At 38.5% G+C, this 23,323-nt stretch overlaps 1 protein-coding gene across 1 annotated transcript in view; it reads left to right on the plus strand.

Moving 5' to 3' along the window:
- Positions 1–2,126: 2,126 nt before the first annotated feature.
- Positions 2,127–23,323, plus strand: part of LOC139721925 (semaphorin-3D-like) — a 40,078-nt gene continuing 18,881 nt past the window's right edge. The window contains exons 1-9 of the mRNA XM_071633253.1: positions 2,127–2,303; positions 5,813–5,913; positions 6,833–6,972; positions 9,118–9,177; positions 10,950–11,087; positions 14,062–14,188; positions 14,960–15,097; positions 21,544–21,689; positions 22,025–22,142. Coding sequence (XP_071489354.1) covers positions 5,832–5,913; positions 6,833–6,972; positions 9,118–9,177; positions 10,950–11,087; positions 14,062–14,188; positions 14,960–15,097; positions 21,544–21,689; positions 22,025–22,142 — 949 coding nt within the window. The 5' untranslated portion in view covers positions 2,127–2,303; positions 5,813–5,831. The remainder of the gene's footprint in view (positions 2,304–5,812; positions 5,914–6,832; positions 6,973–9,117; positions 9,178–10,949; positions 11,088–14,061; positions 14,189–14,959; positions 15,098–21,543; positions 21,690–22,024; positions 22,143–23,323) is intronic.

The following is a 23,323-nucleotide window of genomic DNA, read 5'->3' on the forward strand; positions in this document are numbered from 1 at the left end:
CTGTCAATATATCAAACTAAATAGGTCTATTATTGCATTTGTGGCAGAAAACTGCTCCATCGTCTGGAACCAAATTTATAAAAAATATGACATCCCCCCCCCCCCCCCCCCCCCCAATCTTTGTAAGGACAGGTCAAACCTGATAATGAAAGTTGGCAACAGAATGATCTGTTCATGGAATTAAAATTTGTTCTCACCCCTTCTTGGCTGCTGGATTCACAAAAACTGTGGTCTTATTTAGTTTGACAATGTTACTGCTCAGCGGTCTTCCATAAAGCTGGAATGATTGTTTGAGAATAAAACCAGAGGAGACACATCACTATTCATAGTCACAAGCAGCACAATGTCAGTTATAACAACCCTTGGAAATATACATAAGCATCACTTTATGATCTGTGCGGATCTCTTCCATCTCTTCAAATATTTCTGTGAAATGATGAATCGTTCTCCCTGTTTGAATTCACCTCACTTTAAAATCAATTTTAAAAAACAAGTTACCTAAGTTTACCAATTTCATAGTTTGCCATGACAATCATCAATCAAATTTGATAAAATACATTGTCGGATGTCATATGTTTAATTTTTTTAAGTTCCCTTTAAAAATAAACATTAGACATTCTTAAAAGGTTTTTTGGACGTTCTAGACGGATATTTAAGGTTCTCTAAACGTTCTGGAACCAGTCATAAGACTTTTTAGACGTTCTTAAAACGTTTTTGAACGTTCTTGACGGTTTTCAAAGGTTTTCTGGACGTCCGCACAATATAAGTGCACTGATTTTGGCACCTTCACATCAAAATTCTGAAAATATGCTCAAAATTCAGAGATGGGAACATTCACCATTGGTCTTACACACATGTCCATTGATTATTTAAAGCAAAATAAAGTAGCCCCAGGTGGAGACTACGGAAGTGAAGAATTTTGAGGCTTGGCCCATGGTCTACAAGGTCCACAGAACGTTTTGAACATTCTTAAAAGGTTTTACTGACGTCTATAACGTTCAAAAGGTTTTCTGCAGGTCCTTAAAAATTCCGAAAGTTTTTTTATTGGTTTTCTAAACGTTTAAAAAAACGTTTTTATAACGTCCATTTGAAACGTTTTAAATACGTCGAAAAACTTCCACAAAAAGACGTTCTGAAAACGTTTTTGACAAAACGTCCAAATAACGAACTTGGAACGTTTCAAGAACGTTCAGAAAACGTCCAAGTGTTAGCTGGGTGACGACTGACCAAGGAGGTACTAGTACCTCCTTGGACTGATCTGGGAAAGAGAAAGTTTTTGCTACTTAACAACTATAGGACCCCACATATCTGCAGTAGGCCTATGCTCTGTATCATTTCAAAATAAAAAGGTGAAAACGTTCACTCACGAAGGAATGAATTTCAAAAAATTAAGTAAATATAGAGTGGCATTGTTGTGAATTTGGAGTGAAAATATGTTTAACGTTTTCATTTATTTCACACCTCAGGGATCACTCCAAAATCTTCGAGCGATCCCTGAGGTCACTTCAAAATTAGTGAAAATGAACATTTTCACTAAAAATTCACTGCAATTCTACTCGAAACTCACTCTTTTCTGTAATTCACTCCTTCAAGAGTGAAGATTTTCAGTTCATTCTTCGTTTTTTATAGAGTATTTTTTTTCTCCCCCCCCCCCACACCCCCTACACCCCCCTACACCCCCTCCCCCCCTCCTGCCCTTCGGAATTCCTGGATCCGCCCCTGAGATAGAACAAAGGTTGCATATTTAGTGCACATCGAGATAAACACATTTTTAAAGGCAACGATTAACCACAGTGCTTCATTTTCTAACTCTTTATAGGGTCTCACATTACACTCAATTATTTATAGATTTGCAGCGTCAAAGCTTGATTGTACTTTGGTATACAAGTCAAAGAGACGGAGAAAGAGAAAATAAAACAAACGGAATTCCCCTCCAATTTCCTGAAAATTCAGATGATATTTATTTTGCCATAAAAGTTGTTTGTTCATGGCAAACAGCTTTTAAACTCATTTCGCTCTCAAATCTGTAATTTGCGTGTGTGTGCGTGTGGTTATCAAGCCTACGGAGCATGATCTTTCTTTCTCTTTTTAGTTTTTTTTTCTTTTGACAGGGTAGCACAAAAGAACTAAGATTCAACGATACGTCCGCGATGGCCCTGTGATTTCACCACACACTATGAATACTGACGCGGAATTGCTCGTGGCAGACATTAAAAAAGAGTAATTCTATACGACTGATCTAAATCTTAGGAAGAAGATTTCGATTTCATCAAGAAACAGTTGCATCTGATCTATAGACCGTGGTAAGTGTCATAGGAAGTTCAAATGAAGCTCGACTGCTTACTTTGATTTCATACGTGGAAGTTGCATGGTCTTTCGCCTCACTGTGGTAATTCCGGATATCATCTTACTCATTCTACATTTTTAAAGAATTTCTTCAAGTTAGGACTTGAGCGCTGCAGATTTTGCGATTTACTAAAACATAATCAAATAACAAATTCTGTCATTTAACCTTTAAAAAAGTGTAGGGCGATGGTAAGAGATATTCTAAAAGGGAAATGAAGTGTTTACTATATAGTATGCTCATATAATGTGAAACAACAAGTTACAGAATAACAACGACATGGATTTCTCTAAGAAACTTTATACAGTGCGTATCAAAAAAAGGTAATCCGACTTTGGAGGCCTACCATTTTATAATCATTGACTACACGGAGAGCGCAATCGTGGCTGTGATGAAAGGGGAACTCTTCCTCTTTCCATTGAAACCTAATTATGTTGAAAAATGTCATGCATGACTGAGCACATGAACTTCAAAGCCAACAATGACAAATTGCCCTTTTTCCAAGTTTGGGCATTATCGTAATGGGAACAGTCAGTGTCTCACTGAAATGCATGAGACATGTCAATGAAAGTGGTCAAATAAACCGGCCAGTTTGCACGACTGCAGGTTTGTGTTGAGGGTTTCCTCTTACCTTTTATGGTCCATAGCCTTCCACATGGCCACCTGCCCTTTCAACACATATCTCGCAGCGACGGACCATGTCTTGAATGGATCTCCTCGTGCACCATATCCGGGTTGTTGCGTAAGGCAGTAATCTTCGTCGCGAATGCATCTTTGCAGTTCCTGGAGATTACGAGGAGGAGTCACATTATACACCTTGTTCTTTAGGTGACCCCAGAGGAAGAAATCACAAGGTGTGAGGTCTGGTGATCTCGGTGGCCATTCAGTTTCAATGGTTGGGGCGATAACTCTTTCTCCAAAGAGTTCTTTTGATTGCGGACTGCAACAAGACGATGAGCTGATGCGCCATCCTGAAGCCACCAAAGTCTTCTGCATGTGCCGTGAGCTTGTCGCTCAAAGTGCTCCTCCAGTTGCGGTACCACGTCTTCGTTGAGCATTTGAAGGTACATGTTACCATTCACGTTCCTTTGGAAGAAAAAGGGTCCGATAACCTGGCCGCTCCCACAAAGACCAACCCACACAGTCAATTTTGCTCTGTTCATATTCACGTCGAAGTTTCCCTCTGGGGGTGTCGTGCAGGGGCATATTCAATGGCATTATGTGAGTTGACTTTGCCATCCATTCCAAAGCCGGCCTCAACACCGATTAGAAGATTCCGCAAGAAATTTGCATTTCCGTCCATGCGGGCAATGAACCATCTGCAGAAATCAAGTCTTCTGGGGAAATCATGGTCAGTCGTGATGTCTGATGTGCATCCTGTAAGGGTGCATATATGTATGCAAGTCCAGTCTTGCGATGCGATTGAAAGTTGCCGAAGGTAATCCATATCCATTTCTCCTCGAAATTGTTCCCCTTGGATGTTGCTGGAGCTGCTGCCTCACTGCTTCAATGTTCTGTTCAGATCTTCCAGTCCGTTTTCTCCCAGAATTCTCCTTGTTGCAATCAGGCTGGTAGGATCCTACCATGCTCTTCATACTTTCTAACATTTGCCCAGATTGTCTTTAACGATGGTGGTTCTCGATTGGGAAGGCGTTCCCTGAAAGCCTCACGAGTTTGTTGCAGACTCCCAGTCTCATATGGAACTTATAGTTACAACAAAAACTCTCTGCTCAGTTGTAAGCTGAACCATTTTGTTTTGTTTTTTTTTTGCATGAGAGCACATGTCCATATATGCTTTAATACACCCATTCCCAACATGAAAACATGTGACATTTTGACAAAAATGACATCTGCATTTCAGAGTGGTCATGTTGGTCACTTTAGTAACAACAATCAATCTGGCATGTAAGGCATCTATAATGAGTAATTCATTTGACTGAAAAAAACAACCAGCCAGTAAAATGAAAAGGGCCAAATTCTACAGATGCCTCACATACTCCAGGTGCTATGCATTTACTTAGTAGTGAAAACACCTCCTCTGTTGATATCATGAACTGGTTTGAGTGTCTTTGTGCAAGATCTGGGAGTTGGAAAAAGTGTATTTTTGCATTGTCTTATTCAAGAACAATTTTCTCATCAATGAGTGTGATCTGACAAATAAATTTGGTATCAATGGAAAGAAAAAAGTTGCTCCTTCATTATATGCTGGCTATTACTCCATAAATTTGCTTGTTTTTGAAGAATAACGCCTGAAAGTTGGATTACCCTTTTTTTCATACGCACTGTATTATAATACACAAGAACACTCTACGCCTGTTCAAAAGATCCCATGTGAGATTTATTTTTGCAGAAATTGTTTTTATGCTGGAATATGACAACTCCAGCTAAATGATTTTATGTGTTGTGTCAGCAATCCATCATCCGTTTGATCCTTTGAGGGAAGAATATAGGATAGGTCAACATTATCCGGTCCAAGAAATTATTGGTAACATAATGTCCTGGAAGTGTTCACATTGAAATTGTATATATATATTTTATGTAACTGCTGCCATTATGTAAGAAAAATCACAGAATGACACTACAAGCCTGTAATATAGGTGGGTCATATACTGTTGTAATCATGACTGTACGCATATCTATTTAGCCATGTTCGAGGGTAGGAGGTAACATAGACAAGAACGCACTTTTCTTTAAAAATAGGACCTATTAAAATATATCACCTTGATAGATCTCGGGATAGGGGGAATACTGTCACACTTCATACACTCTCAACAGCTGGGCTCTCATTCGACCTCTCCCTTTTCCAAACACTCTTCACATTGATGACGCGTCATGTCAAATAATAATAAATCAACACAAGTCAACATGCATTTCCATCGTTTAAAGGCAAAATTTACCATTTGCAGATGAAACAAAAACCCAGCATTAGTGCTTTAGAATAGATCTAAAATGTGAATTAGAGATAGAAACAACCAATGTAAAAATTTGAATCAGTATAATCGATGTTAAGTATTGGTAAATATACGAAATGTGAACAATAGTAATGATAAAAATGTTTCCAGACTAAGCCGTCTAAAGTTATGGTTTGTTGAGAAAAATAGTGATATCTCCTTATATTTTAGGCTTTACTGCAAAAATTTCATATGAAAGGATGTTTTGTGATACAAATAACCTACACATGTGCATAAAATGCGATAACTTTAATATTTTCACAATCGCTGCTCCCAAAGGTAAACAGGACCTTTAAGATTCTCTGAGTTCCTCCACGATGCACAAACCATCCTAAAGATACGGGATGTTATTACAGAATGCGGAGTTTTTTTTAAAGGTAATACATTTTCTTTCTGGTCTCCGGACATCACTTCTTTTTCTATGTTCTACAGGTGAATCCGGATTGTGTCTTAGACCCACGTATTCTGTCATAATAATCAGAACATCATTCCCGTGCATTATTACGTTTGTTTTCAGATCAAGTTCCAAGAACAGCATGAAGTCAAGTCTGTGTGCGCTTCTCTATTCTATTTATGGGGTTGCTCTCACCATTTACTATTCAAATGGAGCAACATTCTGTAAGTAATTGGATTGTTCCTGAGCAACACAAGAGAGTCATACCCTCAATTCTTTGCCAGTAATGAACGAGATTTCAATATGTTTAGTTGTTGGTATACTGCTTAAAGCTCCCGGGCTACAAATTAGAAAATACATGGCGATTTTTAAAGCACTGCTTCCAAAACACTTTCAGGTGTTGCTGTTCCTTTATTTAAGCCAATGATTTAATTGTCTACTTTTGTCATTACAGTACATAAGTACTGCATGGGGATTTCAGCTGAGATTTGTTTGTCTTTCGTGGTCAACTATAACTTTGCTGTGCTCTATAGATAAATTAACTTCAGCCATGCAATCAAGCATAACATATTGGCATAATACCATCACGTTAACAAAGAAAAAAAAAATCGTATTATTGTCCCCATCACCTCTATGATCCATTAACCATGTTCGATTTAACAGTTGGTGTATCAGATCTCGATACATCCCACATTCTAACTCTCGACTGATTATGTCACAGGTTAGATAGCTTTTCATTTATTTCTTTTAAACAGTTAAATGAATTATTTGATCCTCACCTGTAAAATCCCCTTCTTTCGTTCTTTGTTGGTTTTTTTTTCTTCTTCTTCTGAATCTCTGCTTTGCCATTTAAAACGGAATTTAATAGTGATTAGCTAATGTAGCATTCAGGCCTCATCAAATATCTTATGTCTCATGCAGTTAATTTTTTTTTGACAGCGTACGTTGATATCGTTGATATTCTAAACTATCATTATCACAAAGGCAAAGGAAGACCAATATAAGTAGCAATTTATCAGAGACTTTATATATTAACTCATTTTGCAAAAATATCTTTTGTGAAGAATTTTTTCCGCTGACATATTAGTCTTGTGAAAGAATCTGGTAATGATGAGATTAATCCATCATCTCTGTCATAACCAGTGACCAAAGTCACCAAACTGGAGGAGGGGCATGACTTTCGTGTACTAGAGCTGGATGTTGGAGATCCCCCTGGGGTGTTTTTTGGTGGCAATGGAACCATAATCTACCACTCTTACCACGACGATGTCATGAGCAAAGTGGTAAATTACACATTATTACAGAATTTGACATTTTGTATTGCCGTCTTGTCAGTTTAAATGGACCATTCAAAGGATCCCATGAACACGTTTGGCAATCTTGGCTCTGTGCGTGATTCGACAACGATTAGTAATGATGTAAGCATAGATTACAGACCATGAATATATGTATGGAGCAACTTGAGCTTAATAGTCGAGCTATGTATTTTGTTCGTTTGTTTTTTGTTAAAAGTTGTTTTTGTTTTTACTTTCTTTTTGTTAATCGTTGTTTTTGTTTTGTTTTCTTTCTTTCTTTTTTTAAATCAAGGCCTTACGTCATTGCAACGATCCGTTATTCTGTATAAAAAGTCTCAATTGTTCGGAAAGACACTGGGTTATTGATCAATGTTTATCCAAAAGAGGAATGATGTTTCAATGAATTATGGTCCGTCCCTCCCAAACAAAACACTTCGTAGTGTAATAACATAGTAATAGCAACATGCAATATACATGACGCTTTAGAATTTATGATCATTGGTCTGAGGGGAGAATAAGACATGCGTATTCTTTTGGGTATGCAGATGAGCTCTCGACTCAGAAAGGATGTTCATTTTGATTTTACCTTTAATTGTATCCTGAATGAATGTATCTAGAGCCATCATCCGGGAATGTATAGTTACAATAAATTATAATATAGATTTTAAAAATATAGATAATAATACAATATAATATATAAAATATAAAATTATAATATGTATAATTACAATAAAAATAATCTTCCATATATATTTGAATCAATGTTTTCAAAAAATCAATCTGTTCATAATTATCCTACGAGGCAATCCAACGAATTTCATTTGCCATTTTTTAGGACTTTGCTGGCTCAGCAAACCTTCATCTACGAGGGGCCAAAGTATTGGAACTCACTTCCCAACGACATAATAACAGCACAAACTTTGAATTCTTTTAAGAACAAATTAAAATTATTTCTGTTGAAATCTTATGGTATACAACCAAATTAGGTTCGGTTTCATTGTCTCAATCAAGTCGGTTTTTTTTTGTTTTTTTTTTAACAAGTATTAAGATATCACACAGAAATCATCTTTTAAGGAAAACAATCTGTCTAACATAAGTTTACCTCAGATATTTCTTTTATTGTACCAGACAACAGTGAGTCTATTCTCTTTCTCTTTTTTATATCCGTTCCTATGCATTCATACCGGCATATGCACCCAATCAATCGCAATATCAAACCAGGGAGCGTTTTATTGTTTTATTATATTGCATTTTCATCATGAAGTACAGTATGCTTGTGTTGTACCATAGTCTCATTTCCCCCTTTTTGTTCTTTTTCTTTCTTTTTTTCTTTTTTTCCTTCCTAAGTTAATTTCATGTCAGTTGACATTGGTTTCTTTGATTTTGTGTACGTATTTTTCGAGGGTCCCATACCCTACAAGCTTTGCTTTTTAGTGGGACCCTCCATTTCCATTCTAATCTTTGTATTAGGTATATGTATATACCTTAGAAAGGAAATTCTGTTGTTACTCGTGACCGCTTGTACGTTTTCTTTGAAATTGTTACAAATATGTTCTGTAAATGTATTGTATATATATTTTTTTCTGTTTATTCAATGGAAATGGAAATAAAATTGAATCGAATTGAATTGAATTGAATTGAATTGAATTGAATTGAAACTACAGTCAGACAGGAGGGATTTTTCACAAGCCGGCTTATCATAATAACAATAATCTTGACTGTGATATTAATTACGAGAATAGTAATTATTATACATTGGATTTGTAAAGAAGTTTATGTATTTATGTTGTTTGTTTGGTTTGTGCTTATGAGTGTATGCACTGTATTTGTAGGGAGTGGTGTTGTATGCACTATTTTGCCGAAAAATGAAATCATCCATAATCTGCACGATTTGAGCTGATTAGATATCTTGCCACTGTCTCTGTGACTCCTTTTCTTCCCCCAGAAAAACCCTAAGTTTTCATTGACTTTTTTTTAATGATTGCCTAAAAACAAGGCAGATTTCAATAAATGTGCACCTGAAAAGTAATCTTTAGACATTATTCTATGTTATATATAGCGATGTAATTTACGATCGCTATGCACAATTTATTTTTTCCTATTATCATCTTGGTTATTGCCTCCACGTTACAGCCTATTGGAGTGTGCTACGATGCTAGCAGCTTCATATGCATTTATGGGAGACCACTACCTGTAAGTACATTATGATGAGAATTTCGTGTGATTCTAAATTCCTATGTAGTCATTTTCATTTCATTATGTGCAATTTCGGGGGTTAAGTTGCTAGACCGTGGACTATTCTTTAACTATTTGCCTTATATAGAATTGATATTGTTTTTTTATATAATACATTTTGTCTATGGCGAATTCAGAATACGTTTTAAGTCAGTCTCCATGGTCTAGTATCTTTTAAAGCCTGTATTGTTTTGTGTATATGTGTTATACTTGTATATGATTGTTTTTTAATGAAGTCTATTGTAACCCAATGTTTTTATCATGTATATGTACACAGGGCTCCCCTAGAAAGCAGTTGTGAAACTGAGGGGACTACCCTTTTTAAATATGACGGAATAAAAATAAACAAATAAATAGACAAATATCGCAATTTAGGGAAAATGTGAATTTTTAGATTCGATGGCTGTATCTGTAATCCTTTATTTTAAAAACGAACAAAACAAATTTTCTTTTTCATTCTGACTTTATTTCATATGATTATATGATTATATATATATATATATATATTTTTTTTTTTTGGGGGGGGGGGCATTCTAAAGTGAAATACGGACTCGACTGAGAAATAATCTGGGGACTGATAAGGATTTTTAAACCGTATTGAAATATTAAACAAGCAAAAACAAACAAAAAAGGGGTATTTGGGAAATTTGGAAATGTAAACGAAGTTTTTCTTGTTATGATTTCAGTGTGAATACCTGTATTTAATCTTTGAATATTTTTTTTCTTTTGACCACAAAAATGATTTCAAAAGCTGATTTCATTTTCTTTCTTTCCTGTTTTTTGCTTTACACAATGACAGCGAAACTTTGACGTGTTTTGTTTTGTGAAGAGTTTGTACGTTCACGACACACTGCCAACATATTTTGTGGGATATTCGTAGTACGCCTCCAAAAATAAGATAAATAAACAAACCCGGCCATTTACTTCATGGCAATAAAAAAAAAATATATGTATAGATTGCCTGAAGAACTGCAGGCAGGTAAAAAAGAACAGAAATGAAAAATGTTTTTGTGCACTTAATCTTAAAACAAGGTGAATTGTAACTTTACATTGACTAAAAGAAACATTTATTCAAAACATATCAAATATTTGTATAAGATAATGGAATACAACACAAGTTGTTTATACAAAGAAAAAGAATATCATGAGAATCTATATTGTCACCTCCATGATAATATACAGAGAAACTGAGAAAAATAGTGGTATCAGTTCTCAACAGCAGTCTGGATAAAGATTATATGTTTTGAGTTACAACATTATTCACGCTGCTTTGCTTATCTTGTGTTAAAACAAACATGATTTACCTGCATGCTTGGCAGTGTATAGTGGAGATATTTGGCTTCAAGATTGTTAGATTAAAAAGATAATAAACAAACGTCATAGACACTGGTGAAGTGTCAGTAAAAACAAAAGTAGATGTCTAGTGACACCGGAGCAGAGGTTTATGGTCAACCATAGTCTTTGTTAAGGTTTCAAAAAAGTTCAACCTCAAAATGTTCATTTTTCAAGTGAATTACAAGTTCATGAGACCGTAGTTAATGAGTGAAAAGCGCTGCATGGCAAGCCATACAACCATAGCGTTATGTACACTGTATACCTAAAAGGTAGTAGGCCCTAATGCTCATGAAATTACCGCCTCCCCATGGATGCTTAGATTGTACCTGTAGGATGCCTTATTCGTTGCTATAGTTACGAAACAACAAGTGATGCTTGAGTTTGTTCCCCAACAGGAGGGCTGTTACAACTATATTCGTCAAGTCTCGTCTCTTGGACAACAGTGTGACCGCAATTACTGTCCAGAGTTGTACTTCTGTGGCACTAACGCACTGAATCCAAGTTGTTTCTTTTGTAGCCTTGACAACAACGGCGTAAGTAGAATTATGCTTACATTGAATAACCTTATACGTAATTTTACACTCATATAAATATCCGATATTTGAGGGTTTGTTTGTGTGTGTGTGTGTGTGTGTGTGTGATATCTCTTTTTTTACCTTTATGAATTTTCTGAAAATCTCTTCAAACGTGTTACAAGCATCTTATTGTCAAACTTGTACTACAGCAAACGTACGTGACATATCATGCTTTCATCTAATAGGCCCCCGTACACTCTTATTTCTGCGGCGTCAAAAATAACTCGGAAAGTGTGAAATGTGCATGACTCGGAAATGGCGCCAGCTGGGAGTCAACTCCTTCCGAGTGAAAGCTACTCGGACTTCCGAGTCACTTTCCGAGTCATTTCTGTGGCGTCAAATTAACTCGGAAAGTGTCAAATTTGACTCAGAAACGGGGTCAGTTAGGAGCAATCTATTCCAGCAAAATGACACGGATTTCCGAATCAAAAGATCACAATTTCACTCTGATACGGTGTCGTTTCTCGCATTGTAAGTAACCCATTTTGGTGTAGTAATGACTCGGATTTGGTGTGCACTTTTCTAGAGGAATGCGGAATGGAGGAATACATAGGAGTTTTCATTGGTGAGTACCCACCGCATTCACAGCACTCATATAAATAATTGCCTGAAACATGGTCTTAACAGTCAGTTTTAGGTAGGGCAACATGAACTTTCGACACGGACACATTGACTGCTAATGGCGTAGCCGTAGGCGGCCGTACGGTAGCTCGAATTAGCAATCAAGATCGTATAGGCCTATCTATTTTACGCATGTACAGTGGAGGTGTAGCTATAGGTAGGTTCACATCTATTGTGGATTGGTTCTAACGTATAGCAATTAGCCCATGGCTACGTACAAAAGGTACGAGCTACCGTACGGCCGCCTACGGCTACGCCATTACCAGTCAATGTGTCCGTGTCGAAAGTTCATTTTGCCCTAAATAAAACTGACTGTTTAGACCATGTTTCAGGCAATCGTTTATATGAGTGTTGTGAAATAGGTGGGTACTCACCGATGACAACTCCTATGTATTCCTCCATTCCGCATTCCTCTAGAAAAGTGCACCCAAAATTGTCCATCTTGAAGACAACAAGTTGCAAGACATATCGCGGCCGCGGCGGATCGTCGAGAAATGACGCTTCTTTTTTTTTTTTCGCGGGGGTACTAGGACACATGACATGTTTTGTCCAATTGTAGCGCGCGTATGTCATGTACACCGCGCTGGGTATTTCTGATGTGACTCTGTGCAGGTGTAAAAAGTCCGATGAGCAAAATGATAACTCGGATTTAAGTCAGAAGTACACGGTTGGTGTTAAATTTACACGGATCGGAGTGAAAATATTTTGACTCGGATTCAGAGTTGAAATTTTGACTCGGCAGAAATAAGAGTGTATAGAATGTTAGTGTGGTGATCAATTTGGATACCATGGTGCCTTATTTGACAAAGTGCTTTCCTGAAAGATTAGTAGAACGATACGTATTGTTACACCATGGGCATTCCACAAACGCACTCAACGGCACAGTTTATACTGTTTATTATGAAGTATACATTGTACATGAAAACTTCAAAGTGTTTTGATGGCATCTCAGAATAGTTCAAAACCCTAAACGATGCAAAAGTTTCGAACCTTCAAAACAGGTCAGACATCCAGACACCCTGACTAATAAGACATGGTGAGAATGGGACATTTATTCTTCTTTAAAAAAGATAAAAACAAAACGCACAAACTTTTGAGAGGTGGGTCTCGTGACATGCACCCACTTTTCATGGTAGAGTGCATTATAACTTGGCACGAATCATTCTTGTGAGTTAGATATATATCTCACAGTGGTCCCAACTCGGAGACAAAAAAAATCAAAGTTCCAAAGGTCAGAACTCCTCTGATAGTATTCAAAAGGCGTTTTCACATCAGCCCGATAAAAATCCAAGCTCGAGATATTTTTCGCAGAAAATAGTCAGCAAAATAGCCCGCTATTTCGAAACATCGGGCTGATGTGAAAACGCCTAAAGAAACATCTTCCGTAGATTAAGTGTGATTTAAAACGATACGTGTGATTTTCATGGAAGCCAGGTGGGCAGGGATCAAGTGGCTAAAATACTTGACTTGAATTTTCTTGTTCCCTACATCCAATACTTATACTCAACCCTACCAAAGTCAATTATCATAAGACACAGAAAAGACACAGAGAAGTATGCAATTGAATGTCACTTTTCAAAACGGACTATTTGTACTTGCTAGATTAAGACTCGCCTAGCCATGCGATCATCCCAACTATGTTTCTGAACCTCATTATAAAACCTAACAAAACCTAACCTCACCAATGCTCATGGTCCGATGAGCTTTGCTTGCCTGAACCTAACACAGTGATGTAACACAGGGTAAGTGAATCTTATTAAATGAGTATCTTTTAATCGTCTTGTCTGGATAATATCCCGCCCGATGGAGACGGCATTGACCTAATGGATTTCTCTACAAAGTCAAAACTATACATCTTGTTGCTTCTCATATCATACACAAATATCCCTTTAGTGACGCGCTCGTTTTCCCTTTCCCTCTCATGATTGTCCTAAGTTTAAGACCACAATGTAAACTACAAAGACAGAGTATGAAAATGATTTCATATGTACCCTACAGTCAAACTCTTAACTAAAAAAAAATACAAGTACAGATATGTTCTAAACATGCAAACATAATATTGAGCAATAATTTAGCGTCGGAATATTGAGCAATAATTTAGCATCGGAATATTGAGCAACAATTTAGCATCGGTAAATCTACCATCCCGGCATTCGAACAAAAAGGAAAAATGCTGATACTCATTCAGATTTATGCACTTTGACTTGATCGAGAAGTATTAAACCATTATGATTCAAATCTTGTGTATATGGTCCTTCAAAACGGAAATTGTTTAAAGAATATTATTGTTATTATATTTCATTTTTTACAGCTGAGGGATTGCACGTTTGAGAGCAATGAAGTTAACATCGATAATCAAAGGTGCAAAACAACAAACATTGATGGCAGTGATACGTTTCCATGGACTAGGGACGAGAATGCCACACTGTTATATCACAGTAAGCCTAAATAGTACATCATAATATGGCGAATTTGTTACTAACAAGTTCAAGTTCAGTATGTTTGTAAAACGTATCAACGTCAGTGTTCTTTATCAAAAGAAACATACCAAAGTAAACGTGCTAACTTTATGCAGAGTTATTGGCAGCCTGTAATGTGTATAACATCCAGCTTGCACATGAGCTTCAGTGAGAAAAAGAGGTTTTCAACATGCTGTAACCATGGTAACATGTGGTACATTATTATTTAGTGGACAGTTTATTACCGCGTTGATCTCTTCGCTTCGCTAGTCATTTATAAATGCGGATACCATCAAGCTCTAGAGCAAGTTGATGTGGGTCCGCATCAGACCAGTCAGACTATACAATGCTGAGGGCTCACATAGCAGGAGGAGGCACCCATCTTGTTTGTGATGAATAAGCGCATACTAAACGAGCAAGAAAAATTGACCGCTATAAACAATGACAATTTGTTTTTACGATACAAATTTACGTAATATGAGGCAATAGCGGCCACCTTAAGTTTGTTGATATACAGAAAGTAAGTATGTATATAGTTTTATCAGGGAGGAGAGCGTCTCACCTCCCTGGAGTAGTGGTTATGTATACATTCACTGTACATTCATTTGGTTGTTACTGTTTAGTCATGCCTATTTTCTTTTGTTCACATGTGAAAATAGTTCAAGTTATTCATAAGTATAGGCCTACAACAGTGTACAATTGGGAATCAAGAATAGTTCTCTCTTTCGTCTTCTCGTGACACTTTCACAGGTGACAAAAGGCAGTTCTTTTTCGGAGTACGTGAGAGTCGGCTTGGCGGCAAATCGTTGATTGGCACCAGAGAGGTCAACCTTGGAAACCCCCCAGATTACGCCCATGTCAAATCTAATTCAGATAAAGCTGTCAGAGGTATAGCTTGACCCGATCTGTTTTGCAAGGAGAGTTGGATAAAGACTATAACAGGAAATGTGCAAAAGTGAAATCCCATATTTTGTTCAAGTTATTTTAAGTTTAGTGATGTAATCAGCCAAACAGAAGAGTGGGTAGAAGTTTCATCGAATTGGACACTAAATGAAAATGTAATGGAATTATAGAGTCTATCATATTTTCGGATTATTTAAAAGAATATAAAAGCATTTTATTTTTTTCAGTTCAGTTCAGTTCAGTTCAGTTTTTATTTCTGCATTTCAAAATCAATACAAATCAACAAATCAACAAAATACTTACATAGTCATTTACACAGCTAATATTCGTAACGTTTGGATCTTACATACATTTTCTTTTTTTCAAGAACGAATATCATATATGAAAGGAAATAAATATATATATATATATGTCATAAATATATATATATGTTCGAAAAGGGGGAACTGCATAGGGTAGAGTGTCACAAAATGTACACACTAGTAGTTATGTACATGTATGATGTACTGTATGCATGGTTGTTTTAATGTGTATGTACACAGGTTGACCAGATTAATGGAGAACATTCTATGTGGTATAGATATAGTACATACAGGCTGACCAGATAAGTGGAGAATTTTCTAGGTGGTATACAATGTAGCTATACAGTACATGCATGTAACAGGAAATACATTATAGCTCACTCAATCTAGAATGATTTCACCCATTCCAGAAAGTTCTGGGAAGTGCTTACATGTTTGGCTGAGTGAGGCACTCTCCCTGTAGCCCAATGTGATTGGTAGTTATTCTTGGTAATGATGTTTTGTACATAGTTAGGCAGTGAGTCATCCAGGTTTCCTGGAACTTGGACTGGCTAGTAGGTTGGAGAGAGTTATAGAATGTGCTAGAAGGGGGTGAATGGATAGTATATAAGCCAGAGAAATTCTGCAGTAGGCAGAGTACCCAACACCTCTGCTCTGAGAGTTACGTCACTTCTGGCTCTGAAGCGACTTGTTATAGTCAGTCCTGTGTTACCTGCTGACCTGTTATGTTTGTGGAGATAAGGCCTGGGAGACATTTTGCCTGCAGAGAATTATTGCCTACATTGGAGATAGACTCCATATTTAAATGTCAACGGACATTGCTACGGAAAAGCTGTGACGGGCTGGATTCCTAGCTGGACAATATTAAGTGAATCATCATTCAACGCATCAACTGGACGTGGTCGTCAGAACATTTGGACTCTGCACGTTTCGCCGTGGACGTATATCGTGGATTTTACCCCGGATCTATACCGTGGACTATCGTAACCTGTGCCTCTGGAGTTACGTCAGAGGAATCATTCATCGGTGCATCGTGGATCATTCGTTTGTGCATCGAGCATCGTATTTGGACATTTCCAGGGATATTGCGTGTAATGCGTACGTAAGTGATTCCATTACTGACTTATATTTGTTTCTATTGATCATTATTGTACTGATGTGAAACCAATTACGAGTCTGTACCTACAATATCATTGTTAATAAACCGCCTGAACATCAGTTGATTGTTTCTTTTGTGCGATCATTCTCGGAGTGATTTTGGTCGTAACAAAATTGGGGGCTTGTGTCCGAGAAGTGAATTTAAGCCAAAACTTAGAATTTGGAACGTTCCGGAATCCAGAATATTGGTACAGACAAAATACCGGTTGACTTGGTTGTTGAATTGCATATTGTGTGTATTACAGTGTGACAATGTCAATCAGTACAATGGACGTTCAGGCATTTGTTCAGAGGACAGATTTGTCCCTCAAAGATTTGCAAAGGTTACGCAAATGTGATTTGACTGCTATTGCACAGCATTTGAATGTTGATGTTCCACAAGGTGCAAGAAAGGCAGAGATTCTTGACTTAGTGGCTGGTCACATGGAGCTCAAAGAAGAAATTGACACTCCAGATCGAGCTCAAATTTCAGATCAAACACGGCTTGAGCTTGCTAAATTGGAAATGAAGGAGAGAGAAAGGGCAAGGGAATTAGAACTGGAGAAAGAGAAGATGAGATTAGAAATGGAAAGGGAGAGGGATAGAAAAACAAAGAGAAATGGAAATGAAGAAATTCGAAATGGAGCAGCAAATGAAGTTGCGTGAGATGGAATTGACTCATGCACAGACTGTTGGAAATCGTGAAAGGGCTCCCCCTGAATTTGATTTGGCCAAGAACATTCGATTGGTGCCAAAGTTTGAAGAAAACAGAGTTGATGCATATTTTGTGTCATTTGAGAAGGTGGCTAACAGTTTGAACTGGCCACAGGAATTTTGGCCCTTGCTCCTTCAAAGTGTGTTTGTCGGCAAAGCAGCCGATGTGTACTCATCTCTCTCTGAAGAGCAATCACGTGACTATGCTACAGTCAAGAAAGCAGTGTTGAATGCTTATGAGTTGGTGCCAGAGGCGTACAGACACAAGTTCAGAAATTCGTACCGCAGACCAGGCCAGACACATGTTGAGTTTGCTCGTGAAAAAGAAATGATGTTTGATAGGTGGTACAGATCCCTGAAAGTGGATCAGGACTTTGATAACCTACGTGAGGTTGTTCTCTTGGAAGAATTCAAAAAGAGTGTTGCTTTCAGTGTGAGGTCACATTTGGATGATCACAAAGTGACAAGTTTGCATAAAGCAGCCTTGATGGCTGATGAGTATGAGCTGACCCACAGAAATGACAACAGACCACCTTTCAGGAATTTCTCTGGAAACAAGAGAGACAAAAATCAGTCAAGCAATCCAAAGAATGCTGGTCCTGAAAAAGGCACGAGTTCTGAAACTTCATCGGCACCAAAGCATCAATCTGACAAAGGGTCCAGTACAAGTGCAAATGTCATCAAATGTTTTCACTGTAACAAGACAGGGCATGTAAAGTCACAGTGTTGGAAGTTGCAAAACAAAACAAAGAAGGACTTGGGATTTGTCATGTCAAAAAGTGTCCTACCCGAAAACAGTGTCCCGTTCAGTGAAACACAGGCCATTGAAAGTCAATCTCCCAAATTCAAAGAAAGGATGAAGCAGGTGGATGAGAGCTATCGTAGCTTTTTGTTTGATGGTGAGGTGACCCCATGTACTTCTGGTGAGGCAGGTAAGCCAGTGGTCATCCTGCGGGATACGGGGGCCTCTCAGTCGTTGATGGTGAATGGTGGTATGACTTTTCCACCAGATAGTGCAGTGAATGCAAAAGTCTTGATTCAGACTGTTGATGGCAGTTATATGTCAGTGCCACTGTATAGAGTGGATTTGAAGTGTGACCTAGTTTCTGGTCCTGTCACTGTTGGAGTTGTTCCTGAGTTGCCCATGGCAGGCATTGACTTTTTGTTGGGGAATGACTTGGCTGGGGACAAGGTGGTTGCGTCTCCAGTTGTTTCGGAGAAACCAGTGGTGGTTGCTGAAACTGAGCAGTTGCAGGAGGAATTTCCTGGGATTTTCCCAGATTGTGTTGTGACTAGGTCTCAGGCTCGTAGAGCTATTCAAGATGATGCGGATTTTGTTGATGTGGAGGAGAATTCCGGTGTTTGGTTGGCAGAAACCTTTTTCAAGGATTTGAATGATGGGGTTGCTGTATTAGGCTCCGAGGCTAACAGTGATGGGCTGTTTAGCAAGTCTTCCTTGGTTGAAGCACAGCAGGCAGACTCTGAGTTGAAAGGCTTGTCTCAGACGGCGTGTTCTGAGGCTGAGGCTGAAAAGGTCCCTGAGTGCTATTATGTCAAAGATGGCATTTTGATGAGGAAGTGGAGACCTCCCCATAGGCCAGCTGATGAGGATTGGACAGTGGTCCGTCAAGTTGTTGTCCCTCCTAGTTACCGCGGTGAGATCTTGAGGATTGCTCACGAGTTACCTGTTGGCGGCCATTTAGGCGTCAGAAAGACAAAGGATCGGATCATGAGGCATTTCTATTGGCCAGGGTTGAATGTGGATGTGGCTGAGTTTTGCAAGACTTGTCACACATGTCAGGTGGCTGGTAAACCACAGCATTCAGTGAAGCCGGCGCCATTGATTCCGATTCCTGCGTTTGAAGAACCATTCAGTCGGGTTTTAGTCGACTGTGTTGGACCTTTGCCTAGGACTAGGTCGGGTCATAAGTACCTCTTGACAATCATGGATATGTCCACACGGTTTCCAGAGGCTATCCCATTGCGAAATATCACTGCTAAGACTGTGGTAGATGCTCTAGTGCAGTTTTTCACTAGGTATGGGTTGCCCAAGGAAGTGCAGTCTGACCAAGGGTCAAATTTCATGTCAGGCATATTTCAAGAGGTGATGTATCGTTTGGGTGTGAAGCAGCTGAAGTCGTCAGCTTATCATCCCAGTCCCAAGGTGCGTTGGAGCGCTACCACCAGACCCTAAAGACAATGATTAGGGCGTTCTGTGAGGAGTATCCCGAGGATTGGGATAAGGGCATCCCTTTCCTACTGTTCGCAACGAGGGACTCCCCAAATGAGTCGACGGGTTTCAGCCCATTTGAGTTGGTGTACGGTCATGAAGTTAGGGGCCCACTGAAGCTCATCAAAGAGAGATTCATGACGGAGGATGATGAGGTCCACCTACTTGACTATGTGTCAAAGTTTCGTGAAAGGCTTTCAAAGGCTTGTGAGGTAGCTAGGGAACACTTGAAAGTGTCACAAGACTCTATGAAGAGAAAGGCAGACAAAAATGCCAAAGCCCGAACTTTCAACCCAGGTGACAAAGTTCTTGTACTGCTGCCCATACAAGGTGAATCACTGAAAGCCAAGTTCAGTGGCCCATACTGTGTCAAAAAGAAACTCAATGATGTGAATTATGTGATCAGTACGCCAGACAGACGAAAAGATCAGAGAATGTGTCATGTCAATATGCTGAAAGAGTGCTATGACAGAAAGTCAGTTGGTGTGACATAGTAGAGGATAGCACAGTAGAATTTAAGGGTGAAAAGTTTTCACCGCATATCATTTCCAGTGTATGTGTTTAGCATATTCATTAATGTGTGCAAAACAGTTTGATATGATTGTGTAAGCTCCAAGAATCCATGCAATATCATTGTAAATGGTATCCATGAAAAGAGAACATGGAATTAATGCAGCTATTCAAAAGGCATGTGATAGTATGTGATTATTGTTGCTTGACTTGGACTTTACCTCACATTCATTGTAAATAATAATGAGAAATTGTGAAGGTAAAAGAAACCCTTGCTACGGCAAGGCTTTCTTTTTCCCATGGGGGATGGTGTCACAAAATGTACACACTAGTAGTTATGTACATGTATGATGTACTGTATGCATGGTTGTTTTAATGTGTATGTACACAGGTTGACCAGATTAATGGAGAACATTCTATGTGGTATAGATATAGTACATACAGGCTGACCAGATAAGTGGAGAATTTTCTAGGTGGTATACAATGTAGCTATACAGTACATGCATGTAACAGGAAATACATTATAGCTCACTCAATCTAGAATGATTTCACCCATTCCAGAAAGTTCTGGGAAGTACTTACATGTTTGGCTGAGTGAGGCACTCTCCCTGTAGCCCAATGTGATTGGTAGTTATTCTTGGTAATGATGTTTTGTACATAGTTAGGCAGTGAGTCATCCAGGTTTCCTGGAACTTGGACTGGCTAGTAGGTTGGAGAGAGTTATAGAATGTGCTAGAAGGGGGTGAATGGATAGTATATAAGCCAGAGAAATTCTGCAGTAGGCAGAGTACCCAACACCTCTGCTCTGAGAGTTACGTCACTTCTGGCTCTGAAGCGACTTGTTATAGTCAGTCCTGTGTTACCTGCTGACCTGTTATGTTTGTGGAGATAAGGCCTGGGAGACATTTTGCCTGCAGAGAATTATTGCCTACATTGGAGATAGACTCCATATTTAAATGTCAACGGACATTGCTACGGAAAAGCTGTGACGGGCTGGATTCCTAGCTGGACAATATTAAGTGAATCATCATTCAACGCATCAACTGGACGTGGTCGTCAGAACATTTGGACTCTGCACGTTTCGCCGTGGACGTATATCGTGGATTTTACCCCGGATCTATACCGTGGACTATCGTAACCTGTGCCTCTGGAGTTACGTCAGAGGAATCATTCATCGGTGCATCGTGGATCATTCGTTTGTGCATCGAGCATCGTATTTGGACATTTCCAGGGATATTGCGTGTAATGCGTACGTAAGTGATTCCATTACTGACTTATATTTGTTTCTATTGATCATTATTGTACTGATGTGAAACCAATTACGAGTCTGTACCTACAATATCATTGTTAATAAACCGCCTGAACATCAGTTGATTGTTTCTTTTGTGCGATCATTCTCGGAGTGATTTTGGTCGTAACAAGAGCATCCCTGAATAGTGTGTTTGTGTGTTTGTGTGTGTGTGTGTGTGTGCGTTTGATCACAGCGTGGTTCGCAATTCATCTGTGTCTAAATCATTTCCAAATTGTGCTCTGTACAGATGCCGACTTTGTTGGGACGCCATTTTCTCATGGGGACTATGTGTACTTCCTGTATCGAGAAACGGCAGAGGAGTATGCGAGCCTCTCCACTGGCCAGGACAACGCAGTTGAAATCGTGTTCAGTCGTATTGCCCGGGTCTGCGAGGTATTGTTGGATTATGATGCGTTTGTAAAGTTGTGAAAATGTACGCATGGTTTTAACTGGCCGTATAGTACGGGAACCTGGTGGTCTGTCTATTCTTTAAAAAAAAAAGTCTATTGGAATTTTAGAATTTTAGTATGGAAATGGTTAATTTTAAAGTCTGTTTGGTCCGGCATAGTATTCTTTGTTGATGCACTTTATTGTGTTGATAATACCAGCTAGCATCCAGATTTCTTGATTCAACTGTGTATTAGCGAGTGGTGAATGGGACAGAATCTGAACTTGATGCTGGAAAAAAAAACATTCTATTTCCCCTCTTACAACTAATACCTATACAGGGTGACATTGGATACATCGCAGGATCAGACACAGTGTGGTCAAGTTTCTTGAAGCAACGTCTCGTTTGTATGAAGCCAGGAGACAATGAATTTGATATGAATATCTACAACGAAATACGTAAGTTTCGAGGGTACAAATTGATACCAAGTTATTATCATGTTTAGTTTGATGAGACTGAAAATACCTGCACATATCTTTTTTTAAATGGGTGAAACTAACAAATATTGTAGGTTAATAAGGTCAAAATAACATGCCTAAGGAGAGTACTGCACACACCTACTCGTCTATTGTCTATTATACCAGTAGTCAATGTTTTTTTTTCGTTGTTTTTTTTCTTTAGCGAAATGTGTTTAAGATTAAGAGTTTTATATGCAGATCTATAATTTGTATTGTATAATATTCGTATATATATATATATATATACTAGATAGGGCCTCATCCACGTCAAGCTTATGATGACGGTCCCCGGTATTGATTTCTCCTTTGTTCATAAAGGCAGTATGCCTTGATATTTGCTTTGATTCATATGTCATTACAGACTGATGTGCTGTTATGATATTCATATTTCTAATATTGATATGTATGTTAAGCTCTCCTTTTTTTGTGCACACTCTGTGTCACCATGTTTTTCATTTGTTATTGTATTTGGAGAAAGAGAATGCAGAAATAAACCAAACCAAACCAAAACACATTATATAGAAAACTACTACTCTTCACAAATTAAGAAGCCTTCCCTCTTACTCTTTTGCAAATTCGAAATTATCATTTCATTTCTCGGTATACAAAATCCAGGTAAAAAGAAAATAGAAAGATGTCCGTAAATAGATTATGTGAATTACGGATTTTCAGTTGAATCTTGGCTACGTGCATCGACTAAAACGTGGCTTTTCATATTCATAACCAGGCGAGAGCAAAATTAAAGAGTGATGTTATATCCTTAACAGCAAACAACTTTCAGGGTGATTATGTCGAAGATTTGGATGATGCTGATACTCAATGCGACGCCAATGAACAGGACACTGGGGGTTGATCGTGACGAATTAACAAGTAGAGTCCAATGGTTGCAGAAACCGTAGAGGCCTGATTGGTAGCTGTCGTTTACGTGAATGTCATGGTCGGTATAAATAAGCCCCCGGACGACCACATGTTGGGTGTGGCTACGGCCGACGAGTGGAAAACACGCCTCAAAGCTGATCTGGTCTCCTTCTGGCGTATGAGACCTTCTGATATGCTGTTTCTCTCAACTACCGTATAACCAGTCCACGTTGTCACGACTTGGGCTGGTCAGGGTCCCAAGT

Source organism: Diadema antillarum, unplaced genomic scaffold (genome assembly GCF_040938485.1).
Source record: "Diadema antillarum isolate AM-2024a unplaced genomic scaffold, OU_Dant_1.0 scf00000014, whole genome shotgun sequence".
NCBI lineage: Eukaryota > Metazoa > Echinodermata > Echinoidea > Diadematoida > Diadematidae > Diadema > Diadema antillarum.